General features: G+C 38.0%; 1 protein-coding gene across 1 annotated transcript; it reads left to right on the forward strand.

Annotated features, from left to right (window-relative positions):
- Nucleotides 1–1,586: 1,586 nt before the first annotated feature.
- Nucleotides 1,587–11,476, forward strand: LIN7C (lin-7 homolog C, crumbs cell polarity complex component). Its single transcript, XM_024558902.4, has 5 exons — nucleotides 1,587–1,655; nucleotides 4,441–4,559; nucleotides 4,816–4,887; nucleotides 6,937–7,146; nucleotides 7,748–11,476. Exons 1-5 carry the CDS (start codon nucleotides 1,619–1,621, stop codon nucleotides 7,901–7,903), a joined length of 594 nt encoding a protein of 197 aa, XP_024414670.1. The 5' UTR covers nucleotides 1,587–1,618; the 3' UTR covers nucleotides 7,904–11,476.
- The last annotated feature ends 2,654 nt before the right edge of the window (nucleotides 11,477–14,130 follow it).

The raw sequence follows: 14,130 nt of genomic DNA on the forward strand, positions 1-14,130 counted from the left end.
TTTTCCATTTTATCACACACTAACTTTTGCAGGGTGAAGTGCGACCGCAAAACTAGCACAAACTTCTTTTTCTTCTTCACAATTTCACAGATCTGTTCTTATCACAGATCTTAGAAACCTCAACATATGATTTTCCTTCCTTGTTAAATCAAGAACTTTTACCTTTTCACTTACAGGAAGCACTTTATGGCTTCCCTCTGGCATATTGGTGTTGCCAGCATCACTACTCCTGTGCTTCGGAGACATTATTAAGTAAAGTAAGGGTGACCTGAACACAGACACTGGGACACTGGGACACGGATCTGATAAATAGAGAAGGCTGCAACAGGACTAGTGGGCGGAGCATACAGCACAGAGATGCTGGACAAATGGATGATTCATCTCCAGAGTGGGACAGAGCAGGACAATGTGAGATTTCAAGATGCTACTCAGAATAGCACACAATTTAAAACTTGTGAATTATTTATTTCTGGAATTTTCCATTTAATATTTTTGGACTGCGGTTGAATGCAAATAACTGAAACCATGAGAAGTGAAACCGCAGATAAGGGGGGCCTCTTCTAGCACGCCCACTGCAGGGGTGGTAGCACTCGAAGGATATTAGCCATGAGGTTAGCTGGGTGAGTTAGGGTCAGAATATGAAAGTCTTTAGAAATAGAAAATGGAGAAACCACTGAAAGTTTCTGAACAGAAAGCTTTGATGATGACATCAGGGTCCAAGGGAGGAAAAAAAAAAAAGAGTACAGTGGTGACATTCATGGTGGATTGGAAGAAAATATTGTAGCTGAATGGAAATGGTGGTTGTTAAAAATGTGTGTGTGTGAGAACACCTGACATATCAGCACAGACTGGGGCTTGACTAAGGGTTTGTGGAGTTTAAATACCGGGCAAATTAATATTTCATGTAAACCCAGGATCAAAACCTTTCTTGGTTCATGAAATTTTCAAAAGTTTCCCTAAAAATCTGCAAGGCATTGAAAATATTATTTACTTTATAGTATTTCCTTTATATGAGATTTATAACGATCAACCTTTGAAAACTACTTGGTGGCTCACCCACAAGCCTTGTTCCCCTGGTCACCCAGACGTGTTTCCTGCGTTTGGTGCTCTCCATCCCTACACTCGAATAGATTTGTTCGGAAGATTTTCGCCTTGGATCTTTAAAATTAAAGCAATACTTAACATACTCCATTTACATTTAAGTGTCCCCTTATCCCAGAGTTTAAACATGGAAAAGACCTGGAGGAGTCTTGCCACACACAGGGAGAAACTGAGGCCGAAAGTGGGTAAGTGAGCAAAGAGTCGCCAATGGTGAAGTTAGGAACAAGGTTTGAATCTGTAACGAGAAACAACAGTCGGGAAAGGGTTTCTTTCCAACCTTAGGAGGCTGGGATATTCGAGAACCCTGGAACCGCTGAGGGTGGGGCAGATCACCCACCCACTTTCAACGCCCACACTCAGAGGTACCTCCGCCCCTAGAGGCCCAGGCCAGCCCTAGTCCGCGGCCCCGCCTCTCGCGATACTCGCCGGCCTTCGCCCTCCGGCTCCCGCTAGGCCCCGCCCCTCACCTCTGCCCCTCTGTCGTCACTTCCTGTGGGTATGCAGGGAAAGGGAGAAGATGGCGGCGCTGGGGGAACCTGTGCGGCTGGAGAGGGGTAAGTGCAGCGGCTGCCCGGACTGAGAAGGGCGGAGTGGGTGGAGAACTGCCGTGTCGCAACGTGGGACGAGAAGAGTCCCAGCCTCCGAGACCCGGAGCCGGGCAGGCGCTCACGCGGGCGCCCGTCACCGCCGACGTCGCTGCGCCCGGCCCCAGGGAGGGCGCTTGTGGTCTCTAGAGTGAGACCCAGATCCCTCGTCTGTTCAGGCAGACTGTCCCGGGGCACTGCCCAGTTGAGCACCACCTGTCCGCGTTCGCAGACGCACGCTGCACACGCGCTCCCTTGGAGGGCACAGCAGGTGCGGCGTTCAGAGACGTGTCGGCCGGAGAAACAAACATCACACGCCCATTTGGGACGGGCTGCCGGCACAGCCCGTATTGACGAGTCCAACAACCCAGTGTCCCAACTTTCACGGACGTAACTAACGCACACGTGCCAGACACGCGGCGCATTCCCACGGGACCCCCGCCCCCATTTACGCACAAACTCCATCGTGATTTTAACTACAACCTTACTTTTACTTGCATTGGAGTATTTTCTGGCTTTCGTGCCCCTCCCATGTACAGAGAAGGTCCTTTAAAAACAATCCTGCTGACCTGGTCTTGGGAGTGTTACAGAACTACGTGGAATAGTGGTAGATTGTAAAATATTTGAAAGTTGAGTCGTACTCCTTCTTTACAGAATCTACAATTTCGAGTTGTGGCTGGTTGCTTGTTATTTAGAGCAGACAGTCAACAAAAATAAACCTGTTCTGCTGGGGAATTAAAAACCCAAAGCCAGTGAAAATGCATGGTTACGCTCCTATTAGCGTTCTGTTACAGGTTTTTAACATTCCGGCTCTTTCCTCCCCACATCCTTTATTTAAACAAATTTCAGGCATGCTTTTGGCAAACCAGGAGTAGAAGTCATTGGTTAATAGTTAAGAAGTACAAACTAAGCATTTTGAGTACTAGATTGTAGTAAATAGTTTGAGAAGGAGATCCGAAATATCTTGCAAAATACATTTGCAATTACAGTCTGAATATTAAGTAACTAATGCCCTTAAAAGGGAATACGTTTTTTAAGAACTACTGTTTAGGGAAACCTCTTTCTTCATGTATTCAACCAAACGCACGCTTAACATTGTTTATTCTTTATGGTGTTCACTTTTGTAAGCCTCTTTATAAATGACATTGTTTCCCGCCAGTCCACCAGACCATTAATTAAAGCGTGATTTTTGACAAAGGAGTAGCTGGGCTGGGAAGACTTACTAAATAGGCCTGAGACCCCCACCTTCCTCCTGAGCACAAAGGCACTGTGCTTTGTTGATGAGAACAGGTCAGGTGTGTTTGGTGTTAACAGGAGTAGGTGTTTTTCTTTGAAGCTGGTTGGAGGATTCTAACATGTTGGTAGTCTTTTGTATTTTTAGGCAGTGCAGTTTGTGAAATTTAACCTCTGGCATTTAGTTTTGGTAGTCATGGATTTGTTTTTTGCTATTTCAGAGTTTTTTCAGATCAACAGTAGAATGTTCAGCACCTTAGTAGGATGAATTACTTGTGGTTACCATTTAGTAGGATAAGAAAGTCAATACATCAACTCTGATTCTTTCTTAGAATTCTGTTTGACTGACTCTATTTAACATTCCCAGCAGAAAGCTATATTAATTCTGTAAAGGAAAAGTTCTAGTTCTTTGGTATAATATAAAATTTTAAGTAGAACTCCTTCCACCTAAAAGGAGGAAATGAATAGGACAATAGTAAGTACTCTAGCCCTCTGGGGTACAAAAACAATTAAGAAAAAAAATGGAAGTAAAGATAATTGTTAACAGTGTTGTAACATGACTGAATCTCATAAAATTTCATGATTCATAAAACACTTACTCTCACACTTCTCAATGAGAATTGTCTGACATGTTTAATATATGTGAAAATATGTACTGTTTCTTATGATTAATTGGTGCCAAATGTAACATAACATTTATGCTTTCTACATGCATACTCAATGGGCGTAGTCATCAAGTAATTTTACAGTAGAGAAACTGAGACACAGGGAAGTTAAGTGATTTGCCCAAGATCACACAGCTAGTACTGTGACCAGATTGATGAAATTGTTTTTAATTTTTTATTTTGTAAATGTGTATTTGATTGTCTTAATTAAAACACTGTTTTGATTCTAAGTTGAAAACAGACCAGCTAATGTTACTCATTTGTACCATTGTTACAAATGTATCTCTGCCACTAACTACATGTGTAATCCAGTAGTGAATGTCTACATATACATTGTGTTTTCCTTTGAGAAATGAGCAGTGATTTCACTGGCACACAGTGTTTTGTTCTGTTCAGTTTTTTGGTTACTAGTAATGATGGGTGAACTTTTATTAACTCAGTAGTTACTGATACACTGTCAGCTTCGCTGAAGCGCAGATAGTGTTCATTTGCGTATCACATTTTTTAGCCCCAGTTCTTTCCTGTGACATTTAGTATTTTACGTTCAGTTTTCCTGTCTCTCAAAGACGCTTTTTCTGAGATTTTGTATGTATGCAATATCAGTATTTCTTCCTGATCTATTATTATAACATTTAGCATTCTTTGATTTTTACATTCCTATCCTCATGTGTATATATACACCCCCCCCACACACAAGCGTACACTTTTCATGCCTTTTTCTTTCTATGTTTTTCATATTCTTGTTAGTCCTTGAAGAATTAGTCCGAACTAATTCTTCAAGGACTAACACTGTTACCTACGTATTTAGAGAATATTCGGAGAAAATGATCTATCGGTGTGCATTTGTTTAACTCTAGATATATGTAGAGCAATTGAATTACTGGAAAAACTACAAAGGAGTGGAGAGGTACCACCACAGAAACTTCAGGCTTTACAAAGAGTCCTTCAAAGTGAATTCTGCAATGCTGTAAGAGAGGTGAGTTCGTGGGCTTAAAATTTACTAAATACTTGAGTTAATTAGATAATACTCTGAAATTTGGGCTCAGAATTTCTTAAGAAAACAAACTTTAGAAAAACATTAGAATCTGTGCTTTGCATTCTTGGAATTTCTGATAGAAAAGCATTTTACAAAGATGCATAGTTTTTCCTAAAATTTTAACACATTCATAACTTCATAGAATTCGAGCATGGTATTTTCTGAACTTTGCTATCATTCACTTTGGGTTTTACAGGTATATGAACACGTCTATGAGACTGTGGACATCAGCAGCAGTCCTGAAGTGAGAGCTAATGCAACTGCAAAGGTAAATTTTTTCACTTAATTCAAGTGAGAAAATTGCCCTGACTGGTGAGATTCAGTCGGTTGGGTATCATCCATCATGCAAACCAAAAGGTGGTCAGTTCGATTCCCATTCAGGGCACATGCCTGGGTTTTGGGCCAGGTCCCCAGTGGGGCATGCGAGAGGCAACCAGTTGATGTTTCTCTCACACATCAATGTTTTTCTCCCTTTCTTTCTCCTTCCCTTCCCCTCTTCCAAAAACAAAAATAAATAAAGAAAGAAAAATCTTTTAAAAAATGAGAGAATTCTTTAAAAATTAGATGTTTTAAATCTGCAATTATTAGATTCATAATACGCTTATTTTGAAAACTAACAATGTCATTCAGTCTATACTGAATGTCTCAGGTACTAAGAAATAGGACCTTTTTCATTGTCTTTACGAAAATAATCTACCATGTACATTAGTTAATGCATTAAAAATATAGTTGCACACAAATAATAATACATATATAATGCACAGTTATATATAGTGTACATATTTAATTTTATCAATTATGTAAATTTTTCATCTAAGTTTTGAGGTATGAATTATTATCCCTATTTTATTGGTGAGGAAGCACCAGATTAAGTTTCCTGCCTCAGACCACACACACAGTAAATGGTAGAACTGAGCGGGGTACTTCCCCAGGTTTCTCTTTGCTTTCTTTACCTAACTCCGCAAAGAGGGGCTAATGTCAGTAGTAGCTTATCTCCTTAGAGCTGCAGGTGGCAGGTTTTATGAGCTTGCTATACCGATATTTCCCTCAATAATTCTGGCATTGATCTTAGTATTCATCATATGTGGTTAGAATAAGTTAATGTCAGCACTAGGTGATTTATATAAGAATTAGTTATTGGCAGGTAATTTTTCATTGATAGTTACCAGTTCACAGAAGGAAATACTAGATTCTCTGTTGAATTCAAACACTTAAACATGTGGGTATGGTTTGAAAGAGTACAAAAGAACCACAGAAACTTGGCTTTAATCCTGAGTTAAGATGACCTACACCATAGGTCCCCAACCTCCAAGCTACAGACCAGAACTGGTCCAGGCCTGTTAGGAACTGGGCCTCACAGTAGAAAGTGAGTTTGAATGCAATGTGCTTGAATCATCTGAAACCATCCCCCCCGACCCCACCTTCCTATGGAAAAATTGTCTTCCGCAAAACCAGTCCCTGGTGCCAAAAAGGTTGGGGACCACTGACCTATGCAGGTTACTGGATATTTGAGCCTTAGTTCCATTATCTGTAAAATGGGACTTCGTTTGAAGCTGTGAACAGTGGTTTTCAACAAATCTTGATTTCCTTCTCCCCTTCCCATTTTTGCTCATAGATCTTGATCCATCACAAAAAAAAATTGTACCAGATTACTTGATTATCTTTAAAAGCAAAATAAAACCCCAAGTATCACCTTTGTGTTAGATATAGTCTAAATTAGTCTAAATTTGAAAGTTTTAAAGATGTGACTCTGTTTCATCTTCTGTGGGGTTCTAGTTAACTAGATAATTAACTAGAGCAACAAAAACATTTGTGTTTATGTGTACTCCTTTTCTCGATACTATTTTTTGATGAGTTATTCAGTGCAAAGAACAAATAGTACAACAGTCAAAATGACTGCATATAAGGACACCTGCCTCCTTAGAGGTTATGTAGGTAGGCTGCCTCCTGCACGAAGGCCCCTGAAGGAGCTGGGCTATCCAGCCCCAGAGCCCAAGACTGCTGGCATGCTGGAGGAGGCGTTCTCCTCTTGAATGTCATTGTTGATTTAAGTGCCCAGCGGCCTGCTTGCCAAGTGCTGCACAGTTCTGGGCACTGGATGGACTGATTTGAGTACCTCCCACATCGTCACCAGGTATGCTTTCCAGCCATTATCTCTAAAACACCATCCCCTTTGCTTACTCTCTCCTCACAACTGCCAGTGAATTTGTAGGTATTCAAACATGAAAAGCTTGCACTTCGGAGATAGTTAAAAAGAGACTGAAGAGCTTAAGTAAAACAAAGGTCATACTATTAAAGATGTAAAATTTTCTTTCAGGCTACTGTTGCTGCATTCGCTGCCAGCGAAGGACATTCTCATCCTCGAGTTGTTGAGCTACCAAAAACAGAAGAGGGCCTTGGATTTAATATTATGGGAGGCAAAGAACAAAACTCTCCAATCTATATATCTCGAATAATTCCAGGAGGGATTGCTGATAGACATGGGGGCCTCAAGCGAGGAGATCAACTTCTTTCTGTTAATGGAGTGGTAAGGGTGTTTTATTTCTATTTGTAGTAATGTGTTGTGACCACTTGGGGGTGTATAAGAATGACAGAAACAGAAGATGTGGGGAGGGGGTTTGGAAGCTTTGTAGTTTAGAAATCCCTTGAGGGGATCCAAGGCAGTACTATTTAGTATTATGATGTGATTTAGAGCACTTTTAGTGTATTTTGCTTTTTTCCAATGTAAATTAGCAATGCTTAGTGTGATTTTTATGCAAAGATTAAGCTCCTTAGTAGTAGTCAAGCTCTTAAAGTAGTCACACTAAATTAGAAGTCTACCCCTCATTTTAGAATGTTATCCTCTGCTAAATCATTTTCTGTTTGTACTCCAGGAACCGGTTTCTAAAATCCAAATAATTAGCATGTCAATCTGCATGCACTATTACTCCACTAAGCCAACTAAATCAAGAAAGTGATTTAGCAGAGGATTTCATACAGATTAAAATGATAAAGCTGCGTTATTTCATAGGTTTATAGTGTTGAAATGGTATAACATTAAAACTTTCTTATTATATGCATTTTAAGCATTTTTGCCTTTTGAGTGAATTACAAAACCTAGATATTAATTGTGTGTATTTTTTTTCTAGAGTGTGGAAGGAGAACATCATGAAAAAGCCGTAGAACTCCTAAAAGCTGCTCAAGGAAAGGTTAAACTAGTAGTACGGTACACACCCAAGGTTCTAGAAGAAATGGAGTCACGTTTCGAAAAAATGAGATCGGCCAAACGCAGACAACAGACCTAATGCAGTTCAGAACTTTACATTCCATTTGCTTCCAGCTAGAGAAGTTTTACTTGTGACCTACTGATGGCCGCAATGCCAATGATTGTAAAGAAAAAAAAAATACCAGAAACTTCCATGAAATGCTCCTTGCCATTTTATAAATTCCTATTTTAAAATCATTTGTGGTTCCAGAGATGCATACACTTTTTTTCTGACAAGAAAAAGTAAAAGGTGATGAGGGCAATTCTGTCCTCTTTTTACAGGCCTTTTTTCAAATGCAGATTTTGTCATAAAATTGTTATAGATTTTTAAGAACACTTTTTAAATATTAAGATGTATTTTACATTCTTCTACTTTTTTTTAGGAAAAAAGTTTTCTTCATTTGGCTGCTTATTTAAAAACAACAGTTTAGTTCTTTTTTGCTTACTTTATTTTTTTTTAACCTGTAAAATTTCTTTATGGTTTTCCAGGAAATTGAATGTGACAGTTCCAGCTACAACGGTTTATTACACTGTCAGTGTTAACGTCACTGCTGCATTTTGTACTTTGAACACAACATGCTATGTGTAGTCATTGGTAAATCAACTCCGCACAGTGGACGTTTTTTACTTTTATTTAAACATAATGTAGAATGAATACGCATTTATACTGATTTATAAAAGTAAATTTTTAAACACTAAAACAGTCATTACTAAAATATGTATCATAATTGAGCAGCGAGACGAGAATGTAATTTGTTTTCTAGCATTACCGATTAGGTCTCTATTCAATAGTATGTCAAATTACAAATGCAAAAACAGGTTCAGGTTCATTCTTCACAAGTTTTTTTTAATGCTCTTCATTTCTGTTTAAATAATGTTTCTTACATTTTGGTCCTTCCATTCCTAGAGATGAGCCAATTAGTTTGTGACGGGAAATAGCGGGAGCAAAGAAGAAAAAGTAGTACTTTAATCTCATTAGTCTGAGGGTTACACACTCTTTACTAGGTCAGTTCAAAGACTTGGTTTTAAATAGGATGAATATAGAAGGATATACTTAAGATATACAGAAATTATGAGATGATGTATTCATAAGAATCTGCAGACTTGTCAGAATGAATAGGAATTTATTCATACTAAAATGGTTGGAGATGTGATCTTTGTCTATGATTTAAATGAGGGGAATTCTCAGAGGTACTCTCAGTTGCCCACTGGATGTCACTGTTTTACTGAAAGGCAGCTGTAGTGTAAGACTGTGACTGAGCTCTTTGTAGAAGCTGAAATGAGAGTTGAGGTTCATTTCCAGTCACAACTTACAGGAACATTTGTATGATTTTTTTTTAAGTGACAGATGCTAAAAAGAAGATAGTTGTTTGAAATATATGAGGACTTTAGACCTTGCTTAAAAAGTGGGCATTTTGTAACATTCCTTCAGGAAGACTTAGCAACGTGTACCTTATTTTGCATGTTTGTGAGCACTGTGAGTCTTAAAAGATTATTCCAGTTTTCAGTGATTTTTCAGAATAAAAGCCAGTCAGCATTGTTATTTATCATTTAGGTATTGAACACTGGATTGCATGGTTGAATGTGTCTTTAGTCCACTACAAAATGTGCTTGTTATTGATAGGAGTGTTATTAAATTGTATATTTTCAAATTACTTAATGTTTTAAAATGTTGAGACCAAAGTAGTGTAGGAGAATTACGGACTTATTTTAATTTAATTGTAAAGTTATTAGAGGTATTTGTTGTAGAGCTTTGTATATTAAAGAGAGGTATTGGTGCGTATAAAAACAGTAATATTATGCTCGTATTCTTGCATTACAGGGTAAGTGAACCCTAAAGAAATCTTATTTTAGTATAGCTACAGCTGCAATAGTTTTTAAGGGCGTGTCAACATTTCATTATAAATTATAGCTTCTTGGTTCAGTATCTCAGCTGTTTCAGAACTTGCAGCCAAGTTAAATCTTTTTTGGTGTTGAAACTTAATAAGTTGAGTAAGCTATTTTTTTCTTCTACAGTAATCCACAATCTGTTCTTTGTGTGGGTTGGCACTTATTTATAATTCTTAAAGATAGCTTAAAGGAGCCAAATACAGTGGTTTTGCTTACTACTGTTGAGCATGAATAGCAGTAGTTTGTTTTCCTTAAAGCAGTTTTCACAGTTATCCCAGAATTTTAAATCCTAACTGTAGAAAAAAAATCAATCATTCAGTGGCAAAGATGTACAGTAGTGGTTTGGTATTGTGAGGAGATGAAGGAATTTCTCATTAGTAAATGTATGATTCTTGAATATAAATAGGCACATAGTAAATATATAATAGGTGTTTGATTTGTAAATTACAAATATAATTACCGCCTTTCCTCAATTTCCTTTTGTTTTTTTTTTTTTGTATTTCAAAATGGGTTAACTCAGTGATTCTGAACCTTAGCGTATTAAAATACCCTGCAGAACTTTAAAAAAGATTGATACCTGAGTCCCATCCCACAGCAGCTAAATCATAGTCTCTGAGGATGGGGCCAGACGCTCATTTTTTTACAAACTTTCCAGGTGGTTCTGAAGGACAGGTGCGGTTGAGAACCACTATTTTTCCCCTTTATAAAATGTTCTAATTACACGGGACTGTGTTTGGAAGTATCAGAATACAGTAATTTACAGCTCCTGTTAAGTAGAAGCAAATATGATCTGATCATTGGTTATATTTCTTAATTTGTTTAGGAACAAAAGGTACATGGCATTCTTTATTTGGGAAATAATTGTAGTCCTTTTTTTAAATAAGATCTGCTAGTAGTTTAAAAATAAACTTTTAATATCTGTCATCTTTCTACTTAGTTTGCCTTTTTAAAACTTAAAAAAGGTAAATGTTTATCGTTTGAGAAAGCATGTTTAAAAATTGCAGATGAGAAATAATGTCATTGATAATTTTGTGCTGTCTTAACATGGCCACTTTCTTAGCAATATCCTAGATTATAGTGGCCTAGTTCTTTGGGGTTGGGTAATTCAGATGTTTTTAACAAAATTATTGTCTTCTAAATTTTTGAAAGTTATTTTGTTCAAGTACTTAACATAGTTTGGCTCAAGTACTTTGTTTACAATTTAAATGGATATTATAGCATTTAATAGAAGAAATGGCTATGGCTTATCAGAAAGAATATCAGCATGACTTGGTATAGACTTAAAAGAATACATGTTGTGACTATTTTATAATGCGGAATGGTCATTAAAATATTAAGGACTCTAGTAATTGTATTTCCTGAATAAATGTATGTTTATGAATTTTCTAACTTATACTTTGTTGTCTGCTCTGCTAACAATCTGGTTTTATACTTTTTATTGTCCAAAATTTCACTAATAGTGTTATTTCAAAGGTTGATGCAGTTCTGTTATAGTTAAATAGTGGGAAAAAACGAATCACTTGCTCACAAATTTTCAAGAACTTACAAAATGATTTGTATCTGGATATCGTTCTTAAAATATTAACAAACGGTATGCATCTACTTTAATTCTGTAGTTTCAGGTAAAGAAGAAGAATATCGAAAATGGATTTAACACTTTTTTAATAGATGACTTTATCAATTCTGACTCTAAGGCTTATTTAAAATAAATTTGTATTAGTTATGTCCTTGTTCTTTGGATTTGAAAAAGGTGATGTAACTGCACAGTAGATATGTTTTTGAAAGCTGTGTATAAGATAACTTTTAAATGAGGTAAAAGCAAAGTCTGTGGGTTACTGGAATGAAACTTCAAATTCCTGTATTTTACTTTGTCTTTCATAAAATGTAACGGCAGAAGAAAAACTCGTGTTATTTTAAGAGAGGCAGCATGGTAAGTGATTGAGAGCACGTTGAGAACACAGTCTGGAGCCTGACCGCCCTGGTTTAACTCCTAGGTTCACTGTTAACTGTGTAACCTTGCACAAGCTACTTAACTTCCCTGCCAGACCTTAGCTCCCTCACCTGCCATTTACAGTAAGAATGGCCACAAGGGCTACATCGGTATTGTTAAAGCCCTTAGGAAGATGCCTGGCATAGTAAGTGCTCGTAGTGTTTGCTGCTATTTTCATGTAAAATAGCATCAGCGTCTCATTAATTAAAGGAAGATACTGTGGCCAATAGCTAAAATTAACACATTCTTATTTTTGATGCCTAGAAAAAAGATAATGTTTTGTGCTTGAGAACTTTAAAAGAAGTAAGATTCATGAAGAGTTTTCAGGTTGCTGTCCACTTGGAACTAGAATTCTAAAATTAATCAGGTTTGGTGAGTGGAGGGTTGAAGTCACATACACAATGAAAAATTATTTGAATGTAAGTTTCATTAAGGAATTGGTTCAGTCAGGAAAGCAGTTTGTGGGGAGAGTATGACCAAGCTCTAGAGACGGTGAATTGTTGCAATAGGTGTCGGACAGTGCAAGGTACATACAATTCATCATCATGACTTTCTACAAAGCATGAAAGATAGCAAGCAACCAGGGGTACACAGAAAGCATTTATTGTTAGCTCTCTTAGTTTCTTCAGAATTTCAGTGAACCAGATTTCCCATTCTCTAAGTGTCCCAATTCTAGTTTTGTTACATTCGCTATCAGTGATTATTCTGATTTTAATATAATGAAGTGACCCTGTCTGGTGTGGCTCAGTGGATTAAACACTGACCTGTGAACCAAAGGGTCGTAGGTTCGATTCCCAGATCAGGTCACATGCCTGGGTTGCAGACCAGGTCCCAGTGTGGGGTGGGTGAGAGGCAACCACACATTGATGTTTCCCTGTCTCTCCCTTCTTTCCCCTCTGTCTTAAAAATAAATAAAATCTTTAAAATACATATATAATGAAGTGATGACTGCAGTTTTGTACATTTATTTCTGTGGTGGCAGAAAACCTCCACCTGATGAAATCCTTATAAAGAGCAAAACTGACAGCCCATTTGTCAATTTTATTCCTTTTATTTTAAACTTTTTTAAAAAGAACAAGAGCTTATTGGCCACAAGGTGTGTGTAAGAGCTTTCCTAACTCTCAGCTGCAGACATATACTGTGGACACAGTCAAGACTTGGTCCTTTTACAAAGTTTTCTTTAGGAGCAAGTGTGGAAGAATTCTAATTGATCATCTCCAGAATTGTTATAATTGGATAAAAAGGAGAAACTATACCGTTAGCTGCAGTTAAGTTCCATTTTTATGGCAGTATTAAACAACATTTATATTGCATCAGCAAGTAACAACCAAAACTTTAATTTTGTTCTTGTTTTTTGTTTGGCAAATTTAATTTGAAAGCATGAAATAGCCAAGGGAAGTTTTTTGTTTGTTTTTTTTCTCCCTGGTATCTTTATATGATACACTTTGGGCCCAGAGTTTAGATAACTATCCAATTTTTGACTTAACAGTTTGAAGGTATTACAGCTGGAATTGGATCACCCCCTCCAAATATATATATATATTGGAGTCCTAATCCCTCAGAATGTCTTTACAGAGAAAGGTTATCATTAGGGTGAGCCCTAATCCAATATAGACGGTATTCTTATTAAAAGGAAATGTGGACACACAGACACGGAGAAGACTGGGAAGATGAAGGTAGAGACGGGTGATGCTTCTACAAGTCAAGGAATGCCAAAGATTACCAGCATACCAGCAGAAGCAAGGAGACAGGCATGGGTAGATTTTCCCTCGGTCCTCACAACGAACCAACCCTGAGTACACTTTGATCTTGAACTAAAACCCTCTAGAACTGTGAAACAAATCTCTTATTTCAACCACCCAGCTTGTGATACTTGGTTACAGCAGCCCCAGAAAAGTAGTGTGTAAGGGAATTTACATTCCAGCGGTATCATCAAAAATGATGTGGCTTCCCTCCTGTGCACTAAGGTTTCAGTAGAAGTGGTTTGTGTCAAGAAAGGACCAAGGTTGCTGCTGGTCTTTGGGGGTAAGAGGAATGTGGGCTCTTTGTTTCCCACCATTGAAATGTGTCCTCTGACACCTGTGCAACTATAGTTGCGCTCATACCTGCAGTGGCCACTGTGGCTCACCAGCCTCTGAGAGATGAACTGCCTCATTTTCAGCTGCCAGTTACTGCAGGGCTGCATCTTTCTCAACCAAAGGATGTTCCAGGAGTTGGCAGTGGCAGGAGAAGACTCACCACTGAGAGACGTTTCTGCAGTGGCATTTGCTCCACTTAGGATGTGATGAGAATGTGTCTTTGGCCAGGGGTATTTCACCCTCTGCACGTTCCTGCTGGCTCCTTAGGGTCCATGGGCCTGATGCATTAAGTCAACTAGAACCAATTGT

This window comes from Desmodus rotundus, chromosome 5 (genome assembly GCF_022682495.2).
Source record: "Desmodus rotundus isolate HL8 chromosome 5, HLdesRot8A.1, whole genome shotgun sequence".
Taxonomy (NCBI): domain Eukaryota; kingdom Metazoa; phylum Chordata; class Mammalia; order Chiroptera; family Phyllostomidae; genus Desmodus; species Desmodus rotundus.